This window comes from Garra rufa, chromosome 13 (genome assembly GCF_049309525.1).
Source record: "Garra rufa chromosome 13, GarRuf1.0, whole genome shotgun sequence".
NCBI lineage: Eukaryota > Metazoa > Chordata > Actinopteri > Cypriniformes > Cyprinidae > Garra > Garra rufa.
Window position 1 is genome coordinate 3,999,974 of NC_133373.1, and position 14,282 is coordinate 4,014,255.

At 37.2% G+C, this 14,282-nt stretch overlaps 1 protein-coding gene across 1 annotated transcript in view; it reads right to left on the reverse strand.

Moving 5' to 3' along the window:
* nek1 (NIMA-related kinase 1) overlaps positions 1 to 14,282 on the reverse strand; it is a 42,835-nt gene that overhangs the window by 12,708 nt on the left and 15,845 nt on the right. Inside the window, exons 20-29 of the mRNA XM_073816697.1 lie at positions 14,173 to 14,193; positions 14,014 to 14,118; positions 12,994 to 13,059; positions 12,641 to 12,881; positions 9,122 to 9,262; positions 8,258 to 8,428; positions 7,937 to 8,152; positions 7,684 to 7,792; positions 6,321 to 6,397; positions 5,893 to 6,098 (exon numbers count right to left, since the gene is read on the reverse strand). Coding sequence (XP_073672798.1) covers positions 5,893 to 6,098; positions 6,321 to 6,397; positions 7,684 to 7,792; positions 7,937 to 8,152; positions 8,258 to 8,428; positions 9,122 to 9,262; positions 12,641 to 12,881; positions 12,994 to 13,059; positions 14,014 to 14,118; positions 14,173 to 14,193 — 1,353 coding nt within the window. The remainder of the gene's footprint in view (positions 1 to 5,892; positions 6,099 to 6,320; positions 6,398 to 7,683; positions 7,793 to 7,936; positions 8,153 to 8,257; positions 8,429 to 9,121; positions 9,263 to 12,640; positions 12,882 to 12,993; positions 13,060 to 14,013; positions 14,119 to 14,172; positions 14,194 to 14,282) is intronic.

A 14,282-nucleotide genomic window follows, 5' to 3' on the forward strand; every position in this document is an offset into this window, starting at 1 on the left:
GAGAAAGACGGCATTTAGTGCGTGTGTGATCTGACTGTCCAGTTGTCCAGAGGGTTGGGTGCAAGCAAGCCAAAAGGCCAAATGTGAGTGTGTGTTTGCGAAAGTGTGGGCGTGGGTGTGAATGTTAATGGGCTTTTGTCAGGGCACAGAAAAGTATTTGTGTATGTGCGCCTGTGGGGTGGGCGAAAAAGTACACAGGCCAGCGCAAAGTCCTTTGGTTTACTGGCACATCAAGGATGTGGAAGAATTGCATTAATAACGCTCCACTCAGGAGCACACACACACACACACACACACACACACACACACACACACACACACACACACACACACACACACACACACACACACACACAGCAGTCCTTCCAGCACAGCAATGGCCCGAGGCACATCCACACTCATACATATGCCTATCCCCACATGCACACACCATTATGTGTGTGCAAACACAAATTTCAGTCTGTGTAAAACAAATCACCCCAAACAAAAACTCCACAAGAAGTACAAATTTGAGCTCCTCTATCATTCTATGCTAAGTGCTACGCATTATCAAAGCCTGCCATCTGTTTCTCCTGCTATATTGCCATCTCTTTCTCTTGCTCTTTTTAGTGCTCTCTTCCTGCCTTGTAGTGCAAGAGCTTCTGCTCTAACCAGTGTGATAAATAGTAGCAGTGGGGTCCTCCATTATTATACTCTGTAATAGTCTCATATCTTTCGATTAAGAAAAACACATGCACCTGAATTTCTTCAGTCTTTTGCAGTGTTGTTTTTGTAAACTAAAACTATAATTAACAAAAACTAAATTAACTAAAACTGCTAAACTTATATGTGACCCTGAACCACAAAACCAGTCATAAGAGTAATTTTTTATAATTGAGATTTATACATCATCTGAAAGCTGAATAAATAGGCTGTCCATTGGTTTATGGTTTGTTAGGTGGTTTGTTGATAGGACAATATTTGGCAGAGATACAGCCATTTGAAAATCTGGAATCTGAGAGTGCAAAAAAGAAAATAATCTAAATATTGAGAAAATTGCCTTTAACGTTTCCCAAATGGAGTTTTTAGCAATGCATATTACTAATCAAAAATTAAGTTTTAATATATTTATGTTAGGAAATTTACAAAATAACTTCATGGAATATGATTTTTACGTAATATCCTAATGATTTTGGCATAAAAGAAAAAAAAGGATAATTTTGACCCATACAATGCATTTTCGGCTATTGGAACAAATAAAAAAAAAAACTGCTACTTAAGACTGGTTTTGTGGTCCAGGGTCACATATAATGTGAATATTAGAGAAAAAAAATGATCAACTAATATTAGAAACAACATTGAAGAAACACTGGTTTGTCAATTAACTATTGAAAAAATTAACTGGGGAAAAAATCCAAATCCACATAAAATGACCAAACCTAAAATAAATTAAACTGAAGTCTGAAAATATAAAAATAAAAGCAAATATTAATAAATAATATAATATAAATATTTTCTAACATTGTAAGTCTGTATTATCACCTTTTATCAATTTAACACATCCTTGCCGAATAAAAGTCTTAATTTCTTTTTAACAAATGAAGAAAGAAAAAAAATTACCGATTCCAAATTTTGAACGATTGTGTATATTGTTACAAAAGTATTCTATTTTAAATAAATACTATTCTTTTTTTTTTTAATTCATCAAAAAATCCTGAAAAAAAAAAAAAAAAACTTTCCAACATTGATAATAGGGCAAATTCCAAATGGAAGTGCGCATCCCTACGCCCTACTCCCTCCGAAGGGCAGATCCCTTTGAAGTGAGTTCTTTTAAGGGAGTAGGGCATTTCTGTCTCTTTTAACCGTTTGGAACTCCCTTGGCGAAGGGAATGACTGACGAAATGTTACCTTGACAACGCTGCGCAAACGTGATCACTAACGGAAATCACTTCCGTGAAGTGACCATGGAATGTTCCCTTCGCTAACGGCCTTCTGGAAGGGCCCTTCGTAAAGGGATTAAGTTGCTCACTTTCGTTTGGAACGTCCCTACAAATGGCGTCCCCTTCTAGAAGTGCCCTTGAAGGGCGCAAAATAGCCGTTTGGAATTCGCCCTAAATCAGCATATTAGAATGATTTCTGAAGGATCATGTGACACTAAACACTGGAGTAATGATGCTGAATAAATTACATTTTAAAGTATATGACAACAGAAAACCACTATTTTAAATTGCAATAATATTTCACAATATTACTGTTTTTCTGTGTTTTAAATAAAATAAACACAGAATTGACTTAAAGACTTCTTTAAAAACATTAAAAATCTTTCTAATCCCAAACTTTTAAACAACAGTTTATAGAAGTGCATTTTTAAACACTATTACTTGCCTTTGTAGTTTATCATCTGATATTTCTGATGTTACATCCATATGTTTGATTTATATGGATTCTGGGACACTTAGGTAGAGTCAGTCATTTTTTTACACCACAAATTCATGAACAACCACCACCCACAATGCTCCACTCTCCAGGCTAAGGTCTCCTAGGTTTCTTGAACCATCCTACAAACTGCCCCCTTGACCCTAGCCTTGATTCCCGCTAGCTTAACACACCAAAAAAGGCTTGGGTAACCCTCAGGTCTCTCTCCTCCTGTTCAGGTTTTTTCTTTTCTCTTGCAGAACAACTTGCTAGACAGTAATCATTTAGGTTTTACTAGCTGATATTCACAGACCCCAGGGTACCCCTGGGTTCGGTGCTCTGCCCCCTTCTCTTTATGAGACAACATTAGCACAGATCTCGAGCTGCCTAACAGACATCTCAGCCCGGATGACAGAACACCAGCTCTAACTTAAATAGCAGGTCATATGGGTTTTCAAAAAATAGATTTTTTGCAGTTTGCGGCATAGCTATCCTTTAATGTAAACAGTCTGCAAAGTTGTTAATCAAAAAAGTGCATTATACATAAAGATATTGTCTCTCAAAAGAAAGAGTTGATTCTGAATCACCTCAAGTTGTTATATTTTCAAATCTTCTGCCTCGAAATATGAACAGTCTGACCTGCACACAAACACTTCCACTAGTTAGTGCGTTTACATCAAGTGGAGAAAACACTGCGTTCTGTGCTCTGAAAGCAAGTTTGTTTTGTTTTCATTGCCGAAAGATGATGATCTGAAGAATCAGTGGTTTAAATTCATTTTTTTCCCATGATACCACAGCAATACAATTCAACCTTTTGTTGTGTGCTCATCATTTTACCAAGGACTGCTTTTCTAATCTTTGGTTTCTACTCTTCTTTATTTGGACTAACAAGCGTTTCCAAACCACAACCTGTAAGTACGATTGCTACGTTATGTGTACATTTTCAATTGAGTGCTTAAAATATAAATTTTTTGTGCTAATATTTGATGTATACCTAGTGTAGCTATACAATATTACTGTCTTACTAAAATAGTTCTGATAATTCGCTGTGAACCCATTATTTCCTAAGAATGTGTTGATGAATGTAGACTGTCATTGTTCTAATTAATTTGTTTAATAATAAAGAATGTAACTTATGTAAACATATTTTGGTTTACACACCAATGGTTGTGTCATTTCATCAGTTAGTCACGTTAGCACTTGGCTAACGTATCCACCGTTATCATTTTGTTATGCGTTTACAGTTTAGCAGCTAAACTTTACCTGTGGGCATGATTCACTTGCATAATTGTTAAACAAAACATTTTATGTCATTATTTTAAGAATGGATTGGACCACTATATTACTGTTTTAAGTAAAGGTGCATCGGAGTTGCCAGGTTTTCATACCAAACCCATCCAATTGCAAAACTAGCCCAATCTCATTTCGAAGGGGGTTCCCCGTTAAAAATTACATTCCGGGGTTAAAATACACACTTTTTTTGGTTGGGGTTCCTCTGGTAAATTCGCATTCCGAGGCTAAATATGATGTTATTGGGGTCGCTTCAACCTGAAGACAACAAAAACAACCGCGGACTTGGCAACACAGCTTGGCCAGTTGACCAATCAGAGCAGAGTAAGCTTATGGAAGGAAGGGGTTTACAAACATTACGCTCAAAGCTGGTTCGAACAAACCGTTTCAAAATCAGTGACAAATTACTATGTATGAATGTATATTCTGAGAAAATTACAATGTTTTCTGACCTTAGATGCATTTAAATCTGTTGTAGTGGACTCCAAAACTATATTAGGACACTTTTAAAAACCATATGCCCTGCTCTTTAACATAATCTCCTTGTTTCTCTACCCAGGAACCTGGAAATACCATTTGCAATATAGTATGTGAAGTTCATTTGGTCATCAAAGTCTACTTCTTGCAGGTTTCCGACCCTTAATATCGGAGCATGTTAGACAACTCCTTGTCCAACCACGTCATTTCTAGAATGGACTGTAATGCTTTTAACTGGCCTTCCTGTGTGTGCAGTCAAATCTCTCCAAATGATCCAGAATGCTGCGGCACGTCTGGTCTTCAATGAACCCAAGAGAGCGGACATTACGCACCTCTTTGTCTCACTCCACTGGTTGCCAGTTGCTGCCCTCATCAAGTTCAAGGCACTGAAGCTTGTGCACAGAAAAGTAACTGGATCTACACCCTTGTAACTACACTCACTTACCTTTAGAAATCTGTGTCTCATCTACATTGCTGTACTAGTTACAGCTTGAAAACTACACAACAATGTGTTGATGTTTTTTTTTATTTTATTATTTCAATGTAATTTTTGCCCCAATTTTACGCTAGTTTTGAGCATCATGAGTTGACAGATTTAACAAAATCATATAGTGTATGATGGGCACAGAATCAGACTTTTTCCCTTTTTGGCTTACAATTATCATTCTATCTAGATAAAGAATATTAAAACTAGGGGTAGGCATAGATAAAAATTTTTAATCTAGATTAAATTTTGGAATTAATCTAGATTAAAATGGCTAATTTGAATTCTGCTGAAGGCATTCAGAATATGTGTGCTACCCAAATAATGACTAAAAGTAAGTCTTCGAGAACGGGCCAGGTGGCCCATTAGACCAGGCGCTCATCTCCTGTTTCCAAAATGCATCACAAACTGCTTGAAACTTGCATTTACAACATAATTACCTATACAAACTTGTGTAACCAAGTACTTCTGCGCAAAAGGCTGTACGACGTGCGCGTTGCCGTTAAATACAATCAATCCGGGCATGGATTTCTGCGTGCATAGTCTTCCATTAAACTGCGTTGCTTTTAGAAGCGTCAATTCAGTTGTTGCATATAGTTTAATGTCTTTATTTCGGGATTATCAAAGTAAATTATAACTCACGTGCCCCAGTAAAAAGGGTCTAGCAACGCACCTGCCCTGAAGCGGCTTCATTAGTGCATCCATGTTTGCACGTCTCATTTGATGTGGTAATTTCACAGAAGTTGAAGACTCGTTCTCGCCTCCTACAGTGCAATTCGACTAGGTATACGTCATCCGCGCTAAAATATCAAGGTGAAAGTCATCATATCTTGCGTAGTTTAGACCCAGCTCCCAACCCAACTTTGAGAATAGATTAACAGCGATATTTTTTTTATTGCCCGATAAGAGTCTCACGTTAACGCAGCACGTTAACGCCGATAACGGCCCACCACTAATTAAAACGCTTGATATTTGAGCTATATTATAATGCATACAGTTTACATTTGTCAGGAGTTTCCTAACAATGAGGTCCATGTTTCTGTGTGAGTTTGTTCGGAAAGTCTGGTAGCGTTTGGTTCTCATATGTTTAGTGTATGATGCTCAGTTTTTCTCTGTAACCATTTACAGAGTTGGCAAGTGCATATATGATAGTCTGTTTCTGCCTTTAGCATTTGAATATTTCACTGATTTGCAGTTTAAACTAACATGTGAGAGAAAGACAGTGGGGGTCCGGTGGCAGTGCTCACCTTTGGGTTGTTTGCGTCGAAGAGGCCAGTGGAGAGGCCGATAAGAAGTGTGTCGTCACGCCGGTGAGAGCGCAGTGGAGAGACAGAGCGGGAACGTGAAGTGACAGAGGTAGAGTCTTCCAATGAGGACTGAGCAGACAGCATGACCAACGCTACTGTACGTCTGTGAGCTGGACTACTGCTTAGCTTCACAAACAAAGACTCAACTAGTAAAAAAGAAAAGAAGAGGTCAACAAAAACTGATTTGTTTTTGTTTTTTGCCATTGGAGTTTCTTTTAAACTGGCATTCTTTGAGCTTTTGAGGATTAATATTGTTAGAAAGTAAATGAAGTGTAAAGGGGAATCCTGGAGTGCTTTGATATGGTGCATAATGAGACACACTTGTGTGAGAGGGAGATAAGGTGAAGTAGCATTGCATTTGGGATTACCTGCAGGTTCAGCCTGTTTTTCTTCTCTTTGCGTTATCTCTGTGGGCTCTGCTTGTATTACGCTGCCCTCTGCTGGCCTGATATTGAAATAAATAACAATGATTAAAGGGATTGTTATTTGACAAAATGAAAATTATGGTGTCCACTGTAACATTTTCGTTTTTGTTTTTTTTGGAAGACATCAAAATTTTAGCATTAACCCATAAGTCATTCATTCATCTTCAGAACACAAAGATTTTTTTTTGCACGCAAAAAGCATTCTTGTATGCTTTATAAAACTGTGGTTGAACCACTGTTGTCACATGGAGTATTTTGTTAATGCTCTTGGCACCTTTCTGGGTCTTGAATATGGTAGGACCCTTGCTGTCTATGGAGGGACAGAAAGCACTCAGATTTAATCAAAAATATCTTTATTTGTGTTCTAAAGATGAACGATGGTCTTACGGGGTTGGAACGACATAAGGCTAAGTAACTAATGACAGAATTTTTTTTATTTTTAGGTGAACTATTACTTTAAATAATCCTGTAATATATGTATCACTCATTCTATAAAAACATTACAACTGTTTTCAACACTGATAATAGTGATAAATGTTTCTTGAGCACCAAATCAGCATATTAGTATGATTTCTGAAAGATCATGCGACACTGAAGACTAAAGTAATGGGTGCTAAAAACTAATTTTGAAAATAATAAAGGAAAAAATAACTGTTTTTAAATTAATAATAATATTTGATAATATTACAATTTTACTTTATTTACTAAAGAAGGAAAGAAAAACCCTTGGTGATCATAAAATTGTTCTTTCAAAAACATTTAAAAAATCCTAACTATAAATTGACACTGTATCAGAAAATTTGCAATACAATTCTTTAAATATTTCTACTGTTTTTAGGTGAACTTTCTCTTTAAATGATAATACAGAATATAGATATTAATGCCAAAATGATGCTCGATCATCATTTGTGACCCTGGTCCACAAAACCAGTCATAAGGGTCAATATTTTGAGAATTGAGATTTATACATCCCCTAAAAGCTAAGCTTTCCATTGTTGTAGGGTTTGTTAGGATAGGACAATATTTGGCTGAGATGCAACTATTTGAAAATCTGGAATCTGCAATGGGTACAAAAAAATCTAAATACGGAGAAAATAGCCTTTAAAGTTGTCCAAATGAAATTCTTAGCAATGCATATTACTAATCAAAAATTAAGTTTGGATATCTTTACAGTAAGAAATTTACAAAATGTCTTCATAGAACATGCTCTTTACTTTATATCTTAATTATTTTTGGCCAGTGCTACTTGAGACTGATTTTGAGGTCTGGGGTCACAATTGTCAAATTCTGTGAAAAAAGTTCTTACTGAGAAACTGGAGTGTCATTTGTCCATGCTTGCATTACATCTGCTGGGGGTGGCTTTGAGGTTTGCTGAGAGGCTTCATCTAGAACTAATGACTCCATATCATCCACCACTAGAAAGGACAAAGAAAATGTTTGTTACAAACAAAAGTGCAAAGCAACTGATGATCTGAATTTTTTACAATTCTTTCAATCCCACATAATAAGGCATCTCGCTAAAAGTAATGCATTCATTTTCAAATTAATACTATTCTCACCCTCTGCCTCACTTTCTCCAGACTGAGTTCTTTGTATCTCCTCTGGTGTTGTTGGGATTAGTTCCTGACTTTGAACCTCTGCTGTGATTGGCACTGTCTCCTGACATGTCACTTCTTGTTCGGCAAGGCCAATGGCAGGCTGGCATGGCTGAGGAAGAGGCACTTGTTTGGTTTCATAAGTGACATCTAAAGACTCTTCAATGAGATTAAGGCTTTCTGGGGGGGAAAAAATGCAAACAGAAACACAGGATTAACAAAAAGCTATTGATAGTAAGACTGAACACATCAACCAACTGAACAACACTCTGATCATAGACTCACCTGTCAGTGTGTGGTCACAGGTGTTGGCGGGATCTAGTTTCTGGGTAAAGGACTGGAGCTCAGCCTCTTCTAACACCTTCAGAACCTCTGAGTCTGGACTCCGCCCCCAAGCCTTCCTTAGCCCCTCCCCCTGCCAAGCATCCATGCGAATGACTTCACCTGCTGTTTTTTCTGAAACAAGTTTAAAAAAATAGATGTTGCTGCATATAAATAAGTCACACATTTTATTACACACAATGGGAATGACATGATTAAGTTCTCAGGGTAAAGACTAGAGATCTAGCAAACAACCTCTTTTCTCTATTTGTTATTAATCCAGTTGCTATAGAGCGGCTGGAGTCCCAGTGCACGAAACACAACACACCATCCATGGTTACAAAACAAAACACACTCCAATACATGATACATTTGTTCTCGAAGCAATAGGGATGTGTATAATTAACTGACTATTTTTATTCTGCATCGTCGACTAGCCAAACCAAATAAATTATTCAGATACTGTAGCTCACCTAAATGTTGCCTTTATAACAATGCATTGTGAATATGTGATGCTGATGTAATGAGAGCTGATGGTGTGTGCTTTTCACTGCTGCAATATTTTGATTCTTGTTGGTACATTCACTTCTCATTAGAGTCATGCAAATGCAAAGTGCAACAAGAAACTTGGTCACTTGTCAGGTTGATATTTGTGAGTCTCTGCAACCTGTGCTGCAGAGAGCATCGTCTTAGTAGGCTGGCAAGTGACTTCCACCATTTGTTTTTCACAACTGTTTTGTGTTTTATCAAATCTAAACTATAAATTTGATTTAAAAAAAAAAAAGGTCAAATTAGTTGCAAAAACTGGAAGAACTACAGGATTTTTACCTGTTAGTTGACCTCCTGTTGTAAAGCTAGTTTCTTCCAGAGTCTGCTGAGCCACAGACAGAAGTGGGGCACCATCAGTCTGCCATTTCTTCCTGTCTCCAACAGGGGGAGCATTCGTCTCTGGAGATGCCACATGAGACACTGAAACAAGACAAGAGAGAGAAAACAGAGAATATGTACAGGTCCTTTTCAAAAAATTTGCATATTGTGATAAAGTTCATTATTTTCTGTAATGTACTGATAAACATTAGACTTTCGTATATTTTAGATTCACTACACACATTTGAAAGTAGTTCTAGCCTTTTATTGTTTTAAAGGAACACTCCACTTTTTTTGGAAATAGGCTCATTCTCCAACTCCCCCCGAGTTAATAAGTTGATTTTTACCATTTTGAAATCCATTCAGCCTTTCTCCTGTTCTGGCGATATCACTTTTAGCATAGCTTAGCATAGATCATTGAATCCTATTAGACCAATAGCATCGCGTTCAAAAATGACCAACGAGTTTCCATATTTGTTGTATTTAAAACTTGACTCTTCTGTAGTTATATTGTGTACTAAGACCGGTGGAAATGCAAAGCTGCGAGTTTCTAGGCCGATAAGATTAGGAACTACACTCCCATTCCGGCGTAATAGTCAAGGAAGTTTGCTGCCGTAATATGGCCGAAGCAGGCGGAGTATTATCAGAAATGAGTTTCCAGCTAGTTTAGCATTTGCACATGTGCTGCGTGGTATTACTGCTCCTGCTTCAGCCTTATTACGGCAGCAAACTTCCTTGACTATTACGCCGGAATGGGAGTGTAGTTCCTAATCTTATCAGCCTAGAAAATTGAAGCTTTGCATTTCCACCGGTCTTAGTACACGATATAACTACAGAAGAGTCAAGTTTTAAATAGGACAAATATCGAAACTCATTGGTCATTTTTGAACGTGATGCTATTGGTCTAATAGGATTCAATGATCTATGCTAAGCTATGCTAAAAGTGGTATCGCCAGAACAGGAGAACGGCTGAATGGATTTCAAAACGGTAAAAATCAACTTATTAACTCGGGGGGAGTTGGAGAATGAGCCTATTTCCAAAAAGTGGAGTGTTCCTTTAATATTGATGATTTTGGCATACAGCTCATGAAAACCCAAAATTCCTATCTCAAAAAATTAGCATATTTCATCCGACCAATAAAAGAAAAGTGTTTTTAATACAAAAAAAGTCAACCTTCAAATAATTATGTTCAGTTATGCACTCAATACTTAGTCGGGAATCCTTTTGCAGAAATGACTGCTTCAATGCGGCGTGGCATGAAGGCAATCAGCCTGTGGCACTGCTGAGGTGTTATGGAGGCCCAGGATGCTTCGATAGCGGCCTTAAGCTCATCCAGAGTGTTGGGTCTTGCGTCTCTCAACTTTCTCTTCACAATATCCCACAGATTCTCTATGGGGTTCAGGTCAGGAGAGTTGGCAGGCCAATTGAGCACAGTAATACCATGGTCAGTAAACCATTTACCAGTGGTTTTGGCACTGTGAGCAGGTGCCAGGTCGTGCTGAAAAATGAAATCTTCATCTCCATAAAGCTTTTCAGCAGATGGAAGCATGAAGTGCTCCAAAATCTCCTGATAGCTAGCTGCATTGACCCTGCCCTTGATAAAACACAGTGAAGAGAATAAACTAGTGCTTTTTTATTGTGAAGAGAAAGTTGAGAGACGCAAGACCCAACACTATGAGAGAGCTTAAGGCCGCTATCGAAGCATCCTGGGCATCCATAACACCTCAGCAGTGCCACAGGCTGATTGCCTCCATGCCACGCCGCATTGAAGCAGTCATTTCTGCAAAAGGATTCCCGACCAAGTATTGAGTGCATAACTGAACATAATTATTTGAAGGTTGACTTTTCTTGTATTAAAAACACTTTTCTTATATTGGTCGGATGAAATATGCTAAGTTTTTGAGATAGGAATTTTGGGTTTTCATGAGCTGTATGCCAAAATCATCAATATTAAAACAATAAAAGGCTAGAACTACTTTCAAGTGTGTGTAATGAATCTAAAATATATGAAAGTCTAATGTTTATCAGTACATTACAGAAAATAATGAACTTTATCACAATATGCTAATTTTTTGAAAAGGACCTGTATAGTGTGCTCATGTGACCCAGTGCAAATTTTGTTTTATTACTGACCTACAAAACTTTGTTCTGATCTGACTGGTCTTTAGAGATTTTTCTAAAGATTTTTCTGGTCAACTAGTAGTCATTCATTTTAAGCATTATAGACTATAGTAACACGTTTATTCATAAACCACATAAATCATAATAATGAGTCTTTAATTGCCTACATAGTCTAATAAGCGCTCAAGCGCACACAAAAAAGCTTGCCACAGCACACTGGCAAGAAGTAATGATAATGAATTTATCAGGGAAAAACAGCAAGACGACAGCATTAAAGTTTTAATAACTTGTTGATAAACTAGTGCTTTCTTTGTTTTCGGCTTAAGAGATGAACACTGCTTCATCTCCGCAGTAGTGGATGTGCCTGTATGTATGTTTCACATGGATAACATAATCTTGGAATATTTGTTTTCTATTTGAATTGATTAAAAGTAGACATTTCACTCACTATAAATACATTTTTCATGTCTGTAAGGCAAGTATACACACATTTTCGAAGTTTAACACTCAACTTCAGAGAGACAGAGACAGCAGAAAGTGCATTCTGTTTGATTTCATTATTTTACAAAAGCTTTTGTTGTTATTGTGAGTGCACACAATTAAACAGTCTTTACAGATTCAAAATATGTATTACTTTTATATGTATGACCAAAAATGACAGTATTTTAAGAGCAAGTGACCGCACCAGCGCATCCATCTGTCATCCGCACATTTTTCTAGGTTAACATTAGATTGTGCTTCCACCGAAAGTTGCTACTACATACATCTTTCAGATGAAAAGCCATATTTGAGGTTGATGAATGGATGTCCTGTCCTACCTATATTACCATAGACAGCTGTTAACAATTTGTCTGTCACAGACTTTCTGTGGAAACTTTTTTCTGCAACTTCGCTACTAATAAAATTTTGGTCGACCAAGCCTCTTCTCTTCGACGAGCAGTTAGTCGACTGTTAGGGGGCAGCCATAGTAATTACACAATAAAATGAATAAAATCACTAAATCAATTTTAAGATCATAAAATTTTTGATTTGAAACAGTATAATAAACTAATGTCCACTGATGTCCATACAACGTTTCTGGGACTTGAATGTGTCAGTTCCGTTGCTGTCTATGTAGGGACAGAAAGCTCTCAGATTTCATAGAAAATATCTTAATTTGTGTTCTAAAGATGAATGAAGGTCTTACAGCTTCGGAAAGACATGCGACGAGTAATTAATGACAAAACTTTCATTTCTGGGTGAACTATCTCTTTAAAATTTCCAGATTTGACTTTAACCGCTTATAAAATTTAAGTAGTTGTATGTGTTTTTAAAGTGATAATAATAACAACATATAGATAAGACTGTTATGTTTATACCTGCCATAGTTGCACAGGTCTCCTCCAGAGTTTGTTCAGCTACAGACAATATGGGTGGAGCTACAGCTTCCCATTTTTTCCTATCACCAGCTGAAGGAGGTATTTCCTCTGTGATGGAAGGCTGGATCTGTTGAGGAGTTGGGCAAGGTGCACTGCTGCCAGGTGTGGCATCTTTCACAGCATCTTCCTCAGGGGTCTGGACCTTCTGATTAAGTCTGCGAAGAATCTCCTTCTTGTCACTCTAAAAAAAAACAAACAAAAAAAAAAATACAGTCAGTCTTCATTGACAATTATTCAGTAAACCGCTCTCTCTTAATAAAAGTATTTCTCGCATTCAAATACGCATTTCCCACCTGTACACCTGACGTTTCTGCTTTAAGGGAGTCCTCTTTCATGGGAGAACTCTGTCCTAATGAAATCTGCCAAAAAGAAAACACATAACCATGGGATATTGGTTTAAGCAAATAAATCAAAGATGATTTAAAGGGATAGTTCACCAAAAATTAAAATTATCCCATGATTTACTCACCATCAAGTAATACTAAGTGTATATGACTTTCTTCTTTCAGATGAATACAATCAGAGTTATGTGTGACCATGGTCCACAAAACCATATTTGTCGCAATAGCCAAAAATACATTGTATGGGTCAAAATTATAAATTTTTCTTTTCTGCCAAAAATTATTAGGATATTAAGAAAAGATCATGTTCCATTAGGATATTTTGTAAACTGCCTTCCATAAATACATCAAAAACACTTTTTTTGATTAGTAATATCCATTGCTAAGAACTTAATTTGTATAGTCAATTTTCTCATTATTTTGATTTTTTTGGATCTTCACAATCCAGATAGTTGTATATCGACCAAATATTGTCCTATCCTAACAAACCAAAAAAAAAAAAAAGAAGAACCTTATGACTGGTTTTGTTGTCCTAACATATTAAGAAATGTCCTGGCTTTTCCAAGCTTTATAATGACAGTGAATGGCAGTCAAGATTTTGTAGCACAATATAAAGTGCATCCATCCATCAAAAAAAAAAAAGTGCTCCACACAGCTTTAGGGCATTAATAAAAGCCTTCTGATGCATTTGTGTAAGAAAAATATCCATATTTAAAATTTACGCTAACATTCACAAGAGAGTGGCATTCCAGCTGATGATGCAGGATTGATGCACTTTATTTTGCTTCAAAATCTTGAGCTCTATTCAGCGATATTATAAAGCTTGGAAGAGCCAGGACATGTTTTAATATAACTCAGATTGTATTCATCTGAACGATGAAAGTCATATACACCTAGGATGGCTTGAGAAATCATAGGGTAATTTTAATTTTTGGGTGAACCACCCTTCAATCAGTGTGATAGGTAACTAACCGCGCCCACATCCTTCAAAGCAGCAGTCATAGAGATGACTGGTGTGGTGGGTCTAGAGGAGGGTGTGGCTTTGGAAGCATCTTCCTGAGGGGTGGAGTCAGATGGCTGAGTGGCAGGAGCTGCAGGAGATGGAACTCCGCCCACAGCTCCAACACCAACCTTCACTCCTCGTGCAACAAGCTGCTTTGTCCCAAAAGGTAAGACAAAACAAAAGGTGCAATAAAACACATAAGAGATAGATGAGGGAAGATGAGGAAAGAGGAGAAAAT